We start from the raw sequence: 18,226 nt of genomic DNA on the forward strand, positions 1-18,226 counted from the left end.
AGTTAATTACCTGTACATCATAGTGCTCTGTAACCAGTTTTCTTAGACTTAAAAATTTCACATTTATCTTTCCATGGCATTAAATAATCCTCTATGTTGTTATTTTAATGGCTTCAAAAATGTCATTAAAATGTCAGTGAACATAAACAACACCTGTTGTTTAAACCATTCATACTGTTTCCAATTTTCCCCCTTCTAAACATTTCTGAAAAGCAATAAATAAGTCAATCAACTATTTTCCTAGAATCAATTCTGATAAATGGAATTCCAGGGTAGAAGGCTTTCATTACATGTCACCGAAGTGTCTCTGTCCAGAAAGGCTGTAGTAATTTATACCCCTTCAGTGGCATGTATGAGGCACCTGGTCCTCACGCATTCACCAATAGTGGGTATTACTCTTAAAAATAGACAACTGGGGCTTCCCTGGTGGCACAGTGGTTAAGAATCTGCCTGCCAATGCAGGGGACACGGGTTCGAGCCCTGGTCTGGGAAGATCCCACATGCCACGGAGCAAGTAAGCCCGTGAGCCACAACTACTGAGCCTGCACATCTGGAGCCTGTGCTCCGCAACAAGAGAGGCCGCAACAGTGAGAGGCCCGCGCACTGCGATGAGGAGTGGCCCCCGCTTGCCGCAACTAGAGAAAGCCCTCACACAGAAACGAAGACCCAACACAGCCATAAATAAATAAATTAATTAATAATAAAAACATAAAAATTAGATAACTGACAGCACATTATTTTAATTGACGTTTGTAAACTTTTTTCATGTTTCTTAGTCCCTCATATTTCTTTTTTTGTGTCTAATTTTTTCTTTTCCCACCTTTTAATGAAGTATAGTTGATTTGCAATGTTATGTTAGTTTCAAGTGTACAAAATATGATTTCATATTTTATAAACTCCATTTAAAATTATTATAAAATATTGGCTATACTCCCTGTGCTGTACATTACATCCTTGTATCTTATCTTATACCTGATAGTTTGTACCTCTTAATCCCCTTCTACGATATTGTCCCTCTTCCCTACCCTCTCCCCACTGGTAACCACTGGTTTGTTATCTGTGAGTCTGTTTCTGTTTTGTTATATTCATTCATTCTATCTTTTAGATTCCACAGTATTTGTCTTTTTTTGATTCCATACAAGCATAGCCTCGTTTTATTGCACTTCATTGATATTGTATTTTTACAAATTGAAGGTTTGTGGCAATCTTGCGTTGATTAAGACTATTGGCACCATTTTTCCAACAGCATTTGGTCACTTCATGTGTCTATGTCACATTTTGGTAATTCTTGCAATATTTCAAACGTTTTCATTATTATTATATTTGTTATGGTGATTAGTGGTCTTTGATGTTACTACTGTAATTGTTTTTTGTTTTGTATTTTTTAAAATTAAGATATGTACCTTTTTTAGACATAATGCTATTATTGCACAGTTAATAGACTACACTGTAGTGGAAACATAACTTTTATATGTACTGGGAAACCAAAATTCATGTGACTCGCTTTACTGTGGTGGTCTGGAACTGAACCCACAGTATCTCTGACGTATGCCTGTATTTGTCTCTATTGTGAAATGATCACCACAACGAGTCTAGTTATAGTTAACACCCATCACCATGCTTAGAATGTTTTTGACAAACGGGAGGTCTAAACCTTTTGTTGTCATAATTAGTAACCCTTTCTTTCATTGTGACATTCATGGAAAGGCCTTTTCTATACAAGTCTATATATACTCTTAGTGTTCTTATCATTCTAATTTTTGTTTAAAACTTCAGTCTGGAATATATTTGCATGTAGCATATGAAGTAGGACTCTAGCTCCTGATAAAAAGATAGTCCTTGTTCCAACAAGATTTACTAAACAATCCACACTTTTCCCTGATTTGAACACTAAACTTAACACATGCCAAAACAGCATTTGCTTTTTAAGTGTGAGAGGAGAGTTATAATCATAAACCAACAGAGAGAGACAGCCTCACCCCTACTCTCCCCGGAGAAAGCGCTGGTCACACCGGTATTACCTCTTCAGAGCAGGTGTGCAACTCTCAACCGTCTCCCAACACTTGGAAGAGGGGGTACAGAAAGCAACCCTATCCTCCTGTGCTGGATTTAGTGCTGGGGAAGGAAGGAGCAGTGCATTTCCTACTTTCCAGGGCAGACACCACAGCACCTGAGACTGATGATCTTGTGTAAAAAAAAATCAAGGGGCAGGATAAATACAACTCTGGTGCTCTGGTATTCCTAAGAGCTTTCATGTGTGGTAGAACCATGGCAATAATAGTAATGGTATAGTGTGGCATCTTCCTTATAAACAGTAAGCCAAGTTTTATTTAGAGCCAATGTTGGCTAGACTCTTACAGCACCATAATCTTTAAATAAATTACAACAGCTAGACCCCATGAGGATGGTTCTTGACTTTCACTGGGTTTTCCTGCTTGAAAGATTTAAAATAACTCAGCCTCCTGGAAAAGAGCGCCAGAAGTAAAGCCACTAGAACCATAAGAACAATGAAAAGGATTATTCTCATCACTGCCCCCAGTAGCAGAAGCAGCTATCATTGGAGAGCTTTTTATATAACAACTCTGTGACGTCAAAATTACTTCTATACTGGGATTTTTTCCCAAAATATTCTCACGTTTCCAAATGAGAAATCTGAGGCTTTGGAGAGGCTTAGCAACTAGCCCAAGGTCAGGACACAAGTGGAATGCGGCAATCCCAAGATTTCAACCAAGAGTCAATGCCTGAAAAGTTCATTCTCTTTCTGTTCCTCTTCATTGTCTTACGAGATAATGGAACTGTCTTTGCAATTACTGATTAAAGGTTAAAACTAAAACAATGATACAGAATTTTCAACTATTAAACTAGTCAAATTAAAAAAAAATAATAATACCCAACGTCGACCAGAGTATGGTGATGCCAGCACTCTTTTATGTTGTCAGTCATTGTATAAATGGATATGAAGCTTTGGGAAAGCAATTTGGTTGAATGAAGTGGCTATAAATATGCATATGTTTTGATTTGTTTATACTACTTTTAAGAATCTATCACAAAAAAACTTCCCTAAACTTTGAAGGTGATAACTGTAAAGATGTTCATCAGAGAATCATTTGTGAATGTGATACAGAAGCACCCCAAATATTAGAGGAGTAGTTAAATGCTGCTGCATATGCTAAATGCAATAGTCATTAAAGAGTGATTACTTATGTTAAGTGACAACAGGATATAAAGTTATTTGAATTTTATTTAAAATCACAAATTAAAAAAAACTAAAGGGTGATTTCTAAACCTCTACATGCTAAACTTTTTAGAACTTAGCAAATCGCTAAAAAGTGATTATTGTACTCTAATGAAAACATATGAAGTTGGTCAACTTTAATCTCCACCAGTTTGTTGCTTAAAAAAAAAAAAAACCTATCTGAAAGCCACAAAATTTAATGCTCAGAGGAACATGTTTGTATGTGGAGGCAACGTCTTCTGTACCATCTAAAAGATGACCATTGCAAGCAGAATATAAAGAAAGCCAAGGTGCTTTGCAGTCATGGGCTATCAGAGCGGGGAGAAACCTTAGTGATCAATCATTTCAATTACACAGAAAAGAAAGCTAATATTAAGAGGTTACATGACCCACCCAAAGTCACTGGCTGTTTGGACACCACTTCTTAGCAACCAAGCTGTTCCTCCAAAGGGCAACACACTGTGACTTTTCCTCAGTGGGCTCATCATAATACTAGGTTAGTCTTAAGTAATGATAATTCACCATCAACTAGAAGTTTATGATTTTTGGAAAATACATGTTCATACCGCGTAATCTAGATTAAATCACTATGCTGACCCCCTTAAAATACATCTTTTTCCACTGCAATTATTAGAGCATTGATTACTCAGGGTGAATTGAAGGAAGGCATTCTCAAACTCTGTCATATGTCCCATTTCTACTCCATGGTTAGAGGCTTTGCCAAGCAAAACCACAGTGTGATTCATACTGTTCATTTCTTTTCTCAATCAGTTGCTAATTTGCCATTTTGGTAACCTTACCTATCAAGGGTCACTGATATGTTGAGGGTCAGTGATGGGCTTTGGAAACAAGATATCATGTCTGTCCCACAAGGTGCCAAAGGAAAATACCTAATGCTAATAGTTTTTCTGTGTGTAGAAAGAAGATATATATTGGAGATTATTTGTACTATGCCTGTGAAAACAAATATCCTTCACAATATTTCATATAATCATACACTTGAGACATGAATTAAGACTGCCTTTGCAAGTTTCATAAAACAGGCATATTAGACTTATTTAACCAGCCCCTTTACTGTGACCAATATCAATGGCAGCTTCCAAAGCACAGAAATGTCACACACAAATACTTCCCCCCAAAACTGCATAACTTGTATTTTGAAAACTACAAAAATATTGTTGCAAGAAATTAAAGGAGACCTAACTAAAAAAGAAGCCATCCTATACTCATGAATCAAAATACTTTGTATTGTAAAGATGGCAATACTCCAGAAATTCATCTACAGATTCAATGCAATCTCTATCAAAGTCCTAGCTGACTTTTTTATGGAAATTGACAAGTTGACCCTAAAGTTCATATGGAAATTCAAGGGACTCAGAATAGCCAAAACAATCTTGAAAAAGAAGAACAAGTTAGAGGACTCACACTTCCTGATTTCAGAACTTATTACACCACAGTAATCAAAACAATGTGGCATTGACACATAGATCCATCAAAAGAGAGTCCAGAAACACAGCCTCACATTTACAGCCAACTGTTTTTAACAAAGGTGACAAGACGTTCCAATGGATGAAAGAATAGTGTTTTCAACAAATGGTACTGGGACAGCAGGAAATCTACATGCAGAAGAATTAAGTTGGATCCCCTACCTCACATCAAATGCAAAAATTAACTCAAAAATGGATCAAAGACCCAAGTGTAAGAGCTAAAAGTATAAAACTCTTAGAAGAAAACATAGGCGTAAGTCTTTATGACCTTGTATCTAAGCAATGGCTTCTTAGATATAATGCCAAATAGATACACAACATAAGAAAAAAATAGATAAACTGGACCTCATCAAAATTAAAAATATGCCTTAAAGGGTACTATCAAAAAGTGAAAAGACAGACTACAGAATGGGAGAAAATTATGTGCAAATCATATCTGATAAGGGCCTAATATTCAGAATATATAAAGAACTCCTATAATTCAACAATAATAATACAAATAATTTTAAAATAGGCAAAGGATTTGAATAAATGTTTCCCCAAAGAAGGTATACAAATGGCCAATAAGCTTCTGAAAGGTGCTCAACATCTGATGAGACATCAGAGAAATGCAAACTGAAGACACAATGAGATACCACTTCATACCCATTAGAATGGCTATAATAAAAAAGGCAGACAAAAGCAAGTGTTGACAAGGATGTGGAGAAACCAGACCCCTCATACATTGCTGGTGGAAATGTAAAATGGTGCAGCCACTTTGGAAGACACTCTGGAAGTTTCTCAGTTAAACACAGAATTATCATATCATCTAGCTTTCAGATAAAGGTTATCTGATTTTCTAACATATAGTCGTTTATAGCATACTAGTTATCCTTTTCGCCTAAATATTAGGATGCACTGGAAATTTAAAATGAAAGAAAATGAAAATCTCAGTGTGCAGAATAGTTCTTTTGGCTTTTAAAGTTAGTTTGGTAAACATATATGTTCAAACTCAGGCTCTCGGGAACCTTTAGAATTTAAATCGCTCTGCATGGCTGGGCCCCCTCTAGCTTTAAGAGCCTATAATAGGTCACACTTCCCTGCCTTATTAAGCTAAGGAAACCAAACATGTCTTGGGAGCCTCAAGGATATTAATTATTCCATATTTAAGGTTACCCACCCCATTTTCTTTAATTACTATCTATATACAGGGGGTCACAAATTTATACTTCCTGCCCAGGCTTCCCTCACTAGAGCATAGCCTTTAACCAGGCCTCTCATAGGAACAAGTAACCCTCCTTCCTAAAACTTATTGCAATTGTGATTTTATATTTGTTTGTGCAGTCCTTTGACTTTCCTGTAAGCTTTCTGAGACAAGGTCCTTGCTCGTTTTGGGCAAACCTTTATATCCTCAGCAGCCACCACTGTCACGATGCACGATAATCTGTAGTCAGTGTGTTATAATAATACCCTTCTCCCCTTTCATTTGCTGTTCTAATCCTCAGTGGACTTAGAAGCTGTACAACTGTCCTATAACCGCATATTAAAGAAGAGAATTCAAGTAGTGGATGGGGACCTAATCAGCTATAGAGAAAATATAGAAACTTCTATATTTTAATGAATCTTCTATGGCTTCTCAAGAGACAGAGTTTTTTGATTTCCAGTTGATGTTCAAAGGTTCAGTAAGTGAGGCTGCAGGCAGCCTTAGAGATGGATGTGACTTTGTTCAATAGAAGTATAAAAAAGAAAAGAAAAATGTTAAATGGCTTAACTATTAAAGGTGTTAAAACCCGATCTTGAGATTTTTTAGCAATTAAAGACTATCCAGTTTTAAAACAGCCTATTTCTTTAAAAAAAAAAGTATATTCTCTACATCTCCACATTTTAAATATTAAATATGCTCCACATTTGAAAAAACATCATTATTTAAAAAACAAATTATCTGTGATTAATAAAACGTCCTTCTGCATCAGATGGCTTGGCAATTGTGCCCACCAAGTTTTAACCCTATGCTGATCAAGGTCATAAGCAGTTATGTTTATGCCACAAACCTGAAATTATATTTATAAGCACACTAGTGAAAAAATCACTGCAAATACACTTGAATACTTGTAATGATAATATAACTTTACAAAAAGATTCTTTTTCTCCATCCATATTTAAGGTGTCACTTACCCGCATTCAAAGCTGTATGTAGACCTTTTCTTGAAGGACCTAAAATAGAAATATTTATGTTTTATAGAAAATATCATACAAAAATAAACCATTTAAAAACTAAGGTTTTTTTCCCAAAAACAATCCATTAACACCTAAATTTTAGGTTCCAGACGGGAAATTCCACTGAGATTTTAATCAACTTTATTGAGTTTATACTTAGAATATCTAAGGATAAAATATTCCAAATAACATCAAAATAGTAGTTTAAGGGTGATATTATTCATTGTCAAAATTAAATATGCTAGGACAAACTACAGTATTTTTTCAGTTCAAGAACTGCTGAAATTCAAATTTTAACAGTACTAAATTTATACATGTATTACATACTTTACACTATTCCACTGCTGACAGAGCAAAAAGGCCCAGACTACAAAACACAGCTACTAGGGTGTGATTTCTAAAATTGCCAAGTATTAAATCCAGTTCTCTTGCTATTCAGCTATGAAGGAAAACATACTTAAGCTTTTCCTCCAAACTGATACAATATAAAATACAACCAGGGGAAATCTTTCACAATATATATGTGTATTAAATCAAATATAATTTTAATTGTCAATTATACATCAATAAAGCTGAAAAATAAATTCAACCAGGAGTGGTAACAGGTACAGAGCTACAAAGATAAGTCACTAGAAGACTATGAGCACGTCTTCCTGATGTGACAGAGTCATTTCTAGGGCAAGTCACCTGCAGATTATTTAGTTAGAACAGCTGCCACATTCTGTGGAATTTTACAGAGATGACAATCTCTTAAAATACGTGGCTGTTATAAATGGACAGCATTGATTCCCAGTCGAGTAAAACCTCTGTGATACAAAAGCTTACAAATTCAATGGCAAGACATTTTAGAATACTGGGGTTCTCTGTTCTGCAAACGTATCAGAGAAATCATGCCGTTCTAACTCTCTGAAAGTTATCTTAGTATCAAAGTTCGACATTTCTTTCCAGTTACTGGTGTATGTGTATCATCATCAATAAAAACCATAGATTCATATACTGATGTCATCCCACCGAGGGGTAAATTTGATGCATCAGAAATCTGTTTAAAACCCTGGAAGATGAGAACCTGCTGGTACTCAGAAGAATCTTTTTGCCAATATCTATGCCTATTCTCTCTTGAGTTCAGTACAAAAGAAAGTGTTGATAAACATTCACTAGGTAATTAACCTCAAGTTACCACGTGATCCTTTACATACATATGTAACACACACACACACACAAATGTTGAGAAGGACACAGAGCAACAGACACACACTGCTTTGAGAGACTAACACATTTCTGGAAAGTTATTTAGTAATATGATAACAATTTCACAAAGAGTCACACAGTTTAACCCAGTGGTTCCTCTTTTAGGAATACCCCACGGAAGTAACTAGAACCTGAAGCAATGAACATTATTCACATTCAAAGATGTTCATCTCAGTATCACATGCCATAGTGAAAGTCAGAAATTGTCCAGGAACCAGGGAATTGGAAAACAGGAGACAATTTCATAGCCATTTAAAATGAAGACACTCTCATGATATACTATTAAATTAATAAAAAGCAAGACACAAGAGAATGTACATATTATGCCCTGAGTTTTCTTGAAACAAAAACAAAGCTATTACATATGCAGAGGGAAAGAAAAGGAGGAAAGGCAACAGTTATTCATGGTTGACGGGATGAAGGAGGACGCCGTACGTTTCTGTGCTTTTTAAACCCTCTAATATAAATACGCATCACATATTACAGCTCAAGCTTCTCATTCACAATTATTCTTTCAGTTAAGCAATCTTTCAATTCACTAAGTGACAACTGCTAATGTGCTTCAGCTCCACTGTGATAAACCTGCATGAAAACATTCCATATGAAGTACATACCACATATGTTGTAAACTTGAAAGTTAACTTTCATAGCTGTAGCAATCACGAAGTGAGCGATACAGAGAAGAAGAGATAAAGAACATGGGGGTGGGGCGCGGGGGGACATGGTTGGACCCAAAGTGTGAAGTAAACCCTGTGTTTCTATCTCATTATTCTAGATCACCACCTTCGCATAATTTAACTCTAGAAGTTTCATTTATTTTCACCTTATACCTTTGCTCTATCTGCTGATTTACATGTATCAAGTTTTAGCTATAGAACCTACAGACTCTTAGAACAAGAATAGCTCCATCAGTGTAAAAATGTATTATGTCTTTATTCACCAGACTTTTTGTAAATAAATATTCAATATACCATGAACCTAAATGCCAAAATTTAACCTCCTATAAGCCAAGGACTTAAAAAGCCTTGCCCTCCTCTTCTCTCCACAGTGAGGTCCATACCTTTTGGAGGAGTTTTTAGTAAGTGTGCATGAGCTCGGGGTACCAAAGGCTTCAAATATAAGGATCCTGAGGAACCATTCTGAAATGCTGGTTTTGGAGGTTTTTCCTCATATTTGATGACAGCGTTATTACCAGCTGGAATAAAACAGAAAAGTACATTTTATTTTACAGATAAACATAGTATGAGTCTTCCACGACCTATCTTTCCTCTTTGAATCAACAAGTGCTCACTAAGCACCTACCACGTGCCAGTCGTTACTGTGTGTTGGGAATACAAAGACGGATAATCGGTAGTTCCCGTCCTCAGAGATGCAGGGTGAACGGTAACCATGGTGACCGTACATCCTGGCACAGCCCAAGTTTATGCCTCTTGTCCAGGGCAGCTTCCATCCCAGATAAAAGTTGGGAGATATTTTGGTACCCCTGGGGGTCCTGGAACCAATCCCCTGTGGATACCAAGGGACGACTATAATGTACAAGCTCCTTGGTAGCTGAAAGATGAGATCTGGTTCTGATCCTTCTCTGCCACTGCAAGAAGCTGAAACTCCAACATCTGCCCTAGAACAAAGGCACCTAAGCCCCAAAGCTAAAATATAAAAGGGAATTCCACCTAAATAATAAAAACCATCTTTTATATTACACGTAAACCTTTCCTCTCTCACTCACACAGGAATCATCTTTGGGGGGGAAAAAAAGTTTCCAGGCACTAAAAGAATTGAAGAAAGGACTTTTGGAGAAAGTTTGAGGCACTAGCCAATTGTGCTTTAGGCTGCGGTATAATTCTGAGTCCACGACAGTTAACTAGGCAAAGGGGGCTCCCACAGAAGCAGACCTACACTATTTCCTGGGAAAAGGTCAGAGTGAAGGTGAGCAAATACCATATTTTAGGTATAATATGTCAACGGGTCCTGGAAAGGGCATCTGCTATTTTGCTAGTCTCTGATTTTGCTTCTCTTTCTTCACTGGGCATCTAAAGACAATCCTAGCATATCAAAAGACAGTGACACTTTGAAATACAGAACACAGCTTTAAAAACATAGTGATAATTTGTAACTTGTTGATTTTCTACCAGAAGGAAAATCTGAAACCACGGAGAAACATTTAGACAAAGCCTTCAGTAGATGTCTTGCTTACTCTTGTTTCTTCTTTTGCCCAATAATGACTGAAGCCCTCGGCATCAAAAAACTCAATATCTTTCAGTTGCATAAGACAACTATGTAGACTATATAAACCTATATATGTTTATATAGGTTCTTTGTAAACTGTGAACTTCCTCTTCACATGTATGGCTTCTCATTGGATTAAAAAAAAAAATAACCCAATTCTTCTACTGTATCCTTAAGATTTGTACGGGACAGGGGAAAGGCAGAGGGAAAAGAAAGAGCAGGGCCTGTGTCCTGTGCTCTGATTCAAAACGAGAATGCATTTTCACATTATATTTTTGCTAAAGGTGTGTCGGGTCCATAACAAGGTCCTATGAAATAGTGTTCCCGGCTCTGGTACAGTTGAGAGGATTCTGTATTGGGAATTTAACCAGCATCACCATCACTTATTGCACCGTTTTCGGCTGAGGGTATCTACATTTTAAAATCTCTTAAGGGTCCAAAACCTTAAACGAAAGGCTTGAAAAGAAAAAAATAGTACCCGCATGTAAAGATAACAACATAGAAAGCTGTTTCAAATTTTATTAAGTGGTAACAAAAAAGGAGGGTGAGGAGAGCAGCAGCAGTGATCTAATTAAAGACTTAAAAAATCAGTATTTCCTTATCATTCTAAATGTCTCCTTTTAGTTCTCCATAATTGAGTAATCTTTGAAAAAGTACAGTGTCCAGAAGCTTAGCTCCTACGAGGAATTTTAACAGCACTGCTTGGTTCTTCCTAAGAGATTATCATGTTATACACAACACTCAAGAGTGTAAACACAGCACTTTGCCCTTTTCTCTCCATAACTCGGGAGGAAAAAATCCTAACAAAAATACTTTGAAAGTTTTATGGTTCTCTATTCCCATAAAAGTTAACCTTTTTATGCATCTCCCCTTGCTAACCACACAAACCACTAGTATGTTTATGTCACCATATACTTACTGGGCCAGAGGGAAATCTGGAGGTTCATTCATTCTCACTACCTGGTTTCCAGGCTTAATTTCCCCTCCACCAACCCAGACTGGATTTTTTATAATTTTTTTCTAAATAATCTTCAACACCCAATTCTAACCATCCAATTCCATTCTAACAATCAACACTGATAATCACACATTTCTTTATTACCAACCTTGATCCCTTTCTTCACCTCACATTTCTAGGAAGGGGTGAGTTGTCAACATTATTTACAAATATTTATAAATTTGAAGACAGCTAGAAATTTTTCTCTAGGCTAAGCTGTCCCAACTCCTACAGCAGTGCTTACAGATGTCACATTTAAACCTTGTAAAGACACGCTGTCATTCTCCCCTGATCTACGTCAAGTCCCCCTACAAGGGGCCACCTACTAGTTCTTCCTGTGCCAGATAACACTTCCAATATTAGGCCAAATCCACACAGAGCCTTCCCTCCTGCTGACAAGTTTCTGCCAATTTCCTATCCTTCTGTCCAATTCCCTCTTTCCCCAGAACCTGGTGACTTGGTTTCTCCCAAGTTGACAGGGAGCTAACGTAAATGATAAATACTGAAGATACTACTACTATAAAATTCAACATAACTTTTTAAAGGATGGATGGGGAATGACTTCAGAGTCTTAAAGAAATGGAACCAAAATGTCATAGAACAGGTTTTTTAGATTTTCATGTAAAATGGTAGTGGGTTTCAATCAACATTTCAACTTATGCTAAATCAAAATCCAAGAAAGGAAGTACATGATGTTATTAGTCTCAACCATGTATTATAACAATCTGGGGACTTCCCTGGTGGCGCAGAGGTTAAGAAACCACCTGCCAATGCAGGGGACACGGGTTTGAGCCCTGGTCTGGGAGGATCCCACATGCCGCGGAGCAACTAAGCCCGTGCGCCACAACTACTGAGCCTGCGCTCTAGAGCCCACGAGCCACAACTGCTGAGCCCACATGCCACAACTACTGAAGCCCGCGCGCCTAGAGCCTGTGCTCCGCAACAAGAGAAGCCACCGCAATGAGAAGCCCGCGCACCGCAACGAAGAGTAGCCCCCGTTCGCCACAACTAGAGAAAGTCCGTGCGCAGCAACTAAGACCCAACGCAGCCAAAAATAAATAATAAATAAATAAATAATTTATTTTAGAAAACTTATAAATAAAATAAAATAACAGTCTGGATTTGAGTCTTACTTTTATTGACATATTTTAAAAATTATACTCAGCAGCAAATAAGTCACCTACATAGATTTTGAAAAACTGAAATGAGTTTAATTTACAGACCTATTATGAATCTGTATGATCCTAAATCCACGCTTTTCATTTCTAAGCTTTAAACACAAAGACCTTCAGTTTCCAAAGGACTCAGTGAAAGGATTTCTCGCTAAGGCAAAAGACACATTTCTCACGAGGCACAATATTCCTGTCTTGTTGGCTCTGTCACACTCAGAACAGAGGTGCTGTCCTGGAAACAAACTGTCTCACTGCCGCCCTTCTCGCATCAATTTGTTACACGCGAGGGTCAAAATCCATACTTAAAGGATAAAATGAGTTTGACCCAGGGTACAAACACACACACACATTTACATTTATATGTGACATATATACACATATATATATATACACACATATGCACACGCTCATATAAACACACACACACACTCTCTCTCTGATCATCTATTATACACACTTCCCCCTTCATTCTTCCCCGCTTTACTAATGGTGGAGACAAAGTGTGCTGAGCAGCACACAGTTTTATGACCAACACTCCCACATCCTTGGGTTTCTAAAGGCTCTGCTCTAGGCTGACCCTAACTTGAAGGAGGTACTTTACTGCGAGGCGTGGTGCCCTTCAAGTATTTCTCCTGCCCTCTGCTTCAGTTCCTATGGGGCAGCTGGTCGGGGATCCTGACGATATCTAAATGTTCTCTCTTCTAGAGTTATTATGTGCAAATGATAAACTCTTCAGTGGCACAAGCTCCAATATAATAAGAGAAGCACGTTAGCTTCAAGGAATGGAATGGAATGGAACCTATAATATGTGAGCTCTGGTCCTGACTGGGCCACTGCCTAGCTGTGCTGAATCACTTCACCTCTCTGTGCATGACAGGGTTTGAACATCAAGTGTGGAAACAGACAGCGCATACGGTGTCACAGGGTCCCCACTCACTGATTATGGTGCTCGGTCCCACTGAGGCCGAACACACCCTCAGAATTCTCCTAAACCCAGTGGTTCAGGAGGTACAACCACTCCGTGATGGCTGGTTTGTACAAGCAATGTGTGAAATCCCACAAGCGGCTGCCCACGTCTCAGCCACTTCTAACACACAGTTTTAAAACTGCCCCCATGCTGTTGTCCTCCTCGGTCCTAGCTGCCTCGATTAAGCCAGAATAATAGATGCTCTGGAATCCTTCTTTTTCATTTCCCCACGGTCAAAGTGCGGTTCAAGTGAAATGACAGATGACTGAGTCTACAGAGAAAATGAAGAGAGATGCTCAGAGCAGCCCAAGCAGGAGAAAAGATTTTCCTGTTAGAGAAAGGCTTCTCGCTGTTCCAGACTTTTATTTGCAAACTAACACTTCACACTACACTCTAGCACCTAGTCAACACTGGTTTTTGTTTTGTTTAACAAATATGTATATACACACACACGGAGCCAACGTTCTGCTCATTTCCTGAACTTTCCGTGAATCAGCTTAACACTCCCCACTCTGCCAGATCATCTGCCACCTGGCTTAAAATCAAATCACTGCTTAAGTCTAAGCTTTCAAATTCCAAAAGCAAAATTACCCAACCCTGTATTAACAAGAATGTCTCATATATATCCTAGAAAAACATTAAAAGAATGAGAACGAAATTAATACCAGTCTGGATAATAGTATTTTCTTATTAAATAGTCCATTCAGACGTGCGTAAGTATTGAGCATGTTTTGCAATATGGGGTCAGAGTAGGTACCGCCTGTCTTTCACCCTTTCCTCACCCCCCGCAGGCCTCACTAGGTCAAGCACACATTTTTGCTCTGAACCTGGAAGCAGCCAGAAAACCTTTCAACACTGTTCTCCAGGTGATTCTCACCAACTGACCAGTGTTGGCAGTCGACACAATACCTACTTGCCATCCTGCAATGAGGACAGGACTGAAGGTGAATAAGACTAATCCTTCTATCACCTTGATCCCTTTGACTCAAAATACCCTCCTTCCAAACTGTTAGGCACCAACTTATTGTTGTGAAGAAAATAAAGGTGGTCAGAAACCTTTGCTGTTGCAAGGATATTGAAGATGATCTAAGCCTCCCTGCCCGTTCATCAGGTGAGAACACTGAGGCTGAGAGAGTGTAAGATTGTCCAACGTCAGTGACTTAGTAAGACTGGCTAGGACTGAGTCCGAGTTGAACACCCTTTTCTATTGTATCACACTGTTGATGCCAGGGCTGGCCGTGAAGGTAAGGGAAGAGAAATCTCCATTTCTTCAGTTAACCTCCGCCCGTTCTATCTCTCAGACGGTGCAAGGAGCTTTGGTGTGCATCCTTTTATTTCCCCTCACCACCTGTCTCTCAAAAATAAATATGCTTATGTTTTTGTGGCCAAACTGGTAGGAGTAGGAAGTGCTTGGACTTCCTATTTGCTAATATGGCAAAATTACAAGCTCTCCTGAGACCTTCTTCTACACTCACACAAAGGTCCTCAAACCTTCAACTCTTTTCAAGACATATATATATATATATATATATATATATATATATATATAACATTTTTATCCAATGATCTTAAAGACTGGACCTTAGCTATCTGAGTCTGGAAGAGCTTACAACAATTAACCTCTAAAAATGAGCACATTTGATATAGAAACTACTGTGCAATGTTTCATGCTAATATTAAAAAAAATCAGTACTGTAACTTTAAAATTTTCTATGCTGAAAAGAACACACACAAAGAACCTGCTGAAACCCCCAAATAAGAAAGATTTATTGTCTTATATATCTTGATTCAGTCACTTTAAAACTTGGTCATGTTATTTCTATAGCATCCCTAAGCACGGAGAACCAGATGCTAATTTCACAATAGCACTCTGCAGTCTCAAAAGTGATTGCACTGACAGCATCGTGTCACAAAGAAAGGAATGGACAAAGCAAGAAAACATGCTTTAAAATCGTTCAAAGGCTTAACCCAATATGAATTTAAAACACTGATCAAAAGATTAAGTTATTTCCTAACAGGACTCATCATTATCAGAAATAGGAAAACTGCAGCTCAAAATGATTTTTTTCATGTTTTAAGGTAATCTTTAAAAAGTGCACATTTTAAATATTTTTAGATATAATGTGAGTAAAATAAAATGTGATGTTTTCATTTTAATTCTAGGAAAGCATTCTTCTATCCTCGTACAACGATTAGGTATACACACAAAAACAACCAGTTATTTAATCAAAAATGAGGCCATTAACTAGGCTTTTATAAAATAATTTCATGTGCAACGAACTTCGACAACGCTGCTGAATTATATTTAGTCCGAGTCTCAAAACACATAAAACACACAATAAATTGGTAGACAGAATCATTCACAACTTAAATATAAACATGCCCAAGAAATACAATTAACAAATGACAAGTTATAAAGATAGCAATCAAGAGATGCTAAATCAATTTATTGAATAAAATTTAAACATGCTTACAAAGAAAGAATCAAACCAGAAATCGTCGACCTACTTCTTTTCCCAGTAAACGTGGCTAACAAAGGAACTATACAAAGGCTGTAGGATCCCAGAACCAGCAGAGTCAATAAGGTAGCATCATAGTGCCTCTCTGAGCCAGTCGGTGAGGTGAGTGTAGAATTGATAAATATTTTCGAAGAAGTATCCGTTTCTGTACAACTGCGAAATCCTCCTGGTATAGTCATTTAAAAGGATCAAAGCAAGCTTAGGCAGGAAAAACTGCAGCCATGTTCACTCTCCTATCCCTCATGCTTGCTCTCAGTGAATTAGAATGGAGAAGGAAAAAAATCTGTAAGCTCCAAGGCACTACACAGAACAGATTAAACCAGCTAGCAAATCCAACTAAGAAAGAGACATTGATTTGAATGCTTCATCTGCGACAGAGACGCACAGCCCCTAGACAGGCTCTGTGGGTACACGGGAAGCCCCTTTGTTAAAAGACAAAAAGGAAGGGACAAAAGCATTTGACACCCTCCTTAGGAGTGTCGGACACGGTCCTGAATGGGGTCACCGCAACGTGGCCGTCGGCAGGGGCTCCACGGGACGTGCCTTCTGCCAGGGCCACGAGTGCCAGCGCTACGCAGCCCTCCAGCCCCCGAGAGCACCTTGGTGCTTCCGTCTTGGCAGAACGTTTTCAAAACTTCCCATTACAAACAGGGAACGCTGCAAGTGAAATGACCTTAAAAGAATACACGCGTGAATTACCTTTTCAAATCATCAAGAATCAACAGATACACGCAAACCCTTCTGATCTTATGCCACAACTTCAAAATTCAAATCATAAGCGGATAACAGTCCCGTTTAATTTCAAGTAACGAATTTCAGTGCTCCTAAAGGTCCCGTATACAGCTGACTCTCAGAGGAGACCAGCTTCTGCTGCTAAGTGCCCTCTCGGAAACGTGCTCATTAATCTGGTCATTAATTCAGTGCCTTACCCTCCACAAACACATCCTCAATTCTGTCACATGCTGGCTGAGTGCCCTTGGACCAGCGACAACCTCTCTGGGCCTCAATTACCTTGCACATAGAATGAGGGTAACAGAAGTTATTTGTGAGGAAACGAAAGAAAGAATGTATGGTAACCCTACACAGTGCCCCACACCCAGAAGGTTCATAACCATGACCCCACTTTGCCCCTGTCCCTTCACCGGAAAGAAGAAACCGATCCCCCCTTAAAGCAGAGAGAACTCCCCTCCTCCCCACCACTCCCTTATATTTTGTTTTATCTGATATTCTAATTATCCACGTAAATATCTTCTTTCTCAACTACCTTTTAGAATAGGGACCATTTCTTTGATATCTCATATCCTTCACAGCATCTACAGTGGTGCCTGTACACAGCAGACACTCCAAAATTGTTCAAATTAGTTAATCCATAAGTTTTGTGAAAGAAATTAAAAAGGAAATGAGCAAATAAAGACTAAGGCCAAATACATCTTTTGAACAAAAGGGATAACTCAATTCACTCATTTTATACACAGCAAACTGAATTCACACTAACTGAAAACCCCCAAAATATACTCCGTTTAAATTACTTAAAACTAGGCTTGAAGTTATAATATACTACTCTTTTTTTTTATTCATTCATTCATTTAAATTTATTTAAATTTATTTATTTATTTATTGGCTGTGTTGGGTCTTCGTTTCTGTGCGAGGGCTTTCTCCAGTTGCGGCAAGCGGGGGGCCACTCTTCATCGCGGTGCGCGGGCCTCTCACTATCGCGGCCTCTCTTGTTGCGGAGCACAGGCTCCAGACGCGCAGGCTCAGTAGTTGTGGCTCACGGGCTTAGTTGCTCCGCGGCATGTGGGATCTTCCCAGACCAGGGCTCGAACCCGTGTCCCCTGCATTGGCAGGCAGATTCTCAACCACTGCACCACAAGGGCAGCCCTATACTACTCTTAATACACTGAATCTAGCATCCAAAGTTTAAGATTAGAAAAAACACATGTACAAAATATAGCCGCTTCCAAAATAAATGAAACTGAAGTTATCTTTTTTTCTGATTTCCAGTTGGGTTCCAATAGCCCCTAGATTGCTTTCTTTCCTTAAACAAGCCAAAAAAAACCACCATCTTCAAATTATACACTTTAGAATCCTTCATGCAAAAAAATACCAGGTGCCTTCAACAGACAAATATTTCTGTGTTTCATAGCACATTCATCAAAAGAGAATATCATTGAAAGAA

General features: G+C 38.3%; 1 protein-coding gene across 1 annotated transcript in view; it reads right to left on the reverse strand.

The window, feature by feature from the left end:
- The window catches only part of MTUS1 (microtubule associated scaffold protein 1), a 151,471-nt gene that overhangs the window by 56,535 nt on the left and 76,710 nt on the right, over positions 1 to 18,226 (reverse strand). The window contains 2 exon segments of the mRNA XM_057537134.1: positions 6,877 to 6,915; positions 9,227 to 9,361. Coding sequence (XP_057393117.1) covers positions 6,877 to 6,915; positions 9,227 to 9,361 — 174 coding nt within the window.

This window comes from Balaenoptera acutorostrata, chromosome 21 (assembly GCF_949987535.1).
Source record: "Balaenoptera acutorostrata chromosome 21, mBalAcu1.1, whole genome shotgun sequence".
Lineage (NCBI taxonomy): Eukaryota > Metazoa > Chordata > Mammalia > Artiodactyla > Balaenopteridae > Balaenoptera > Balaenoptera acutorostrata.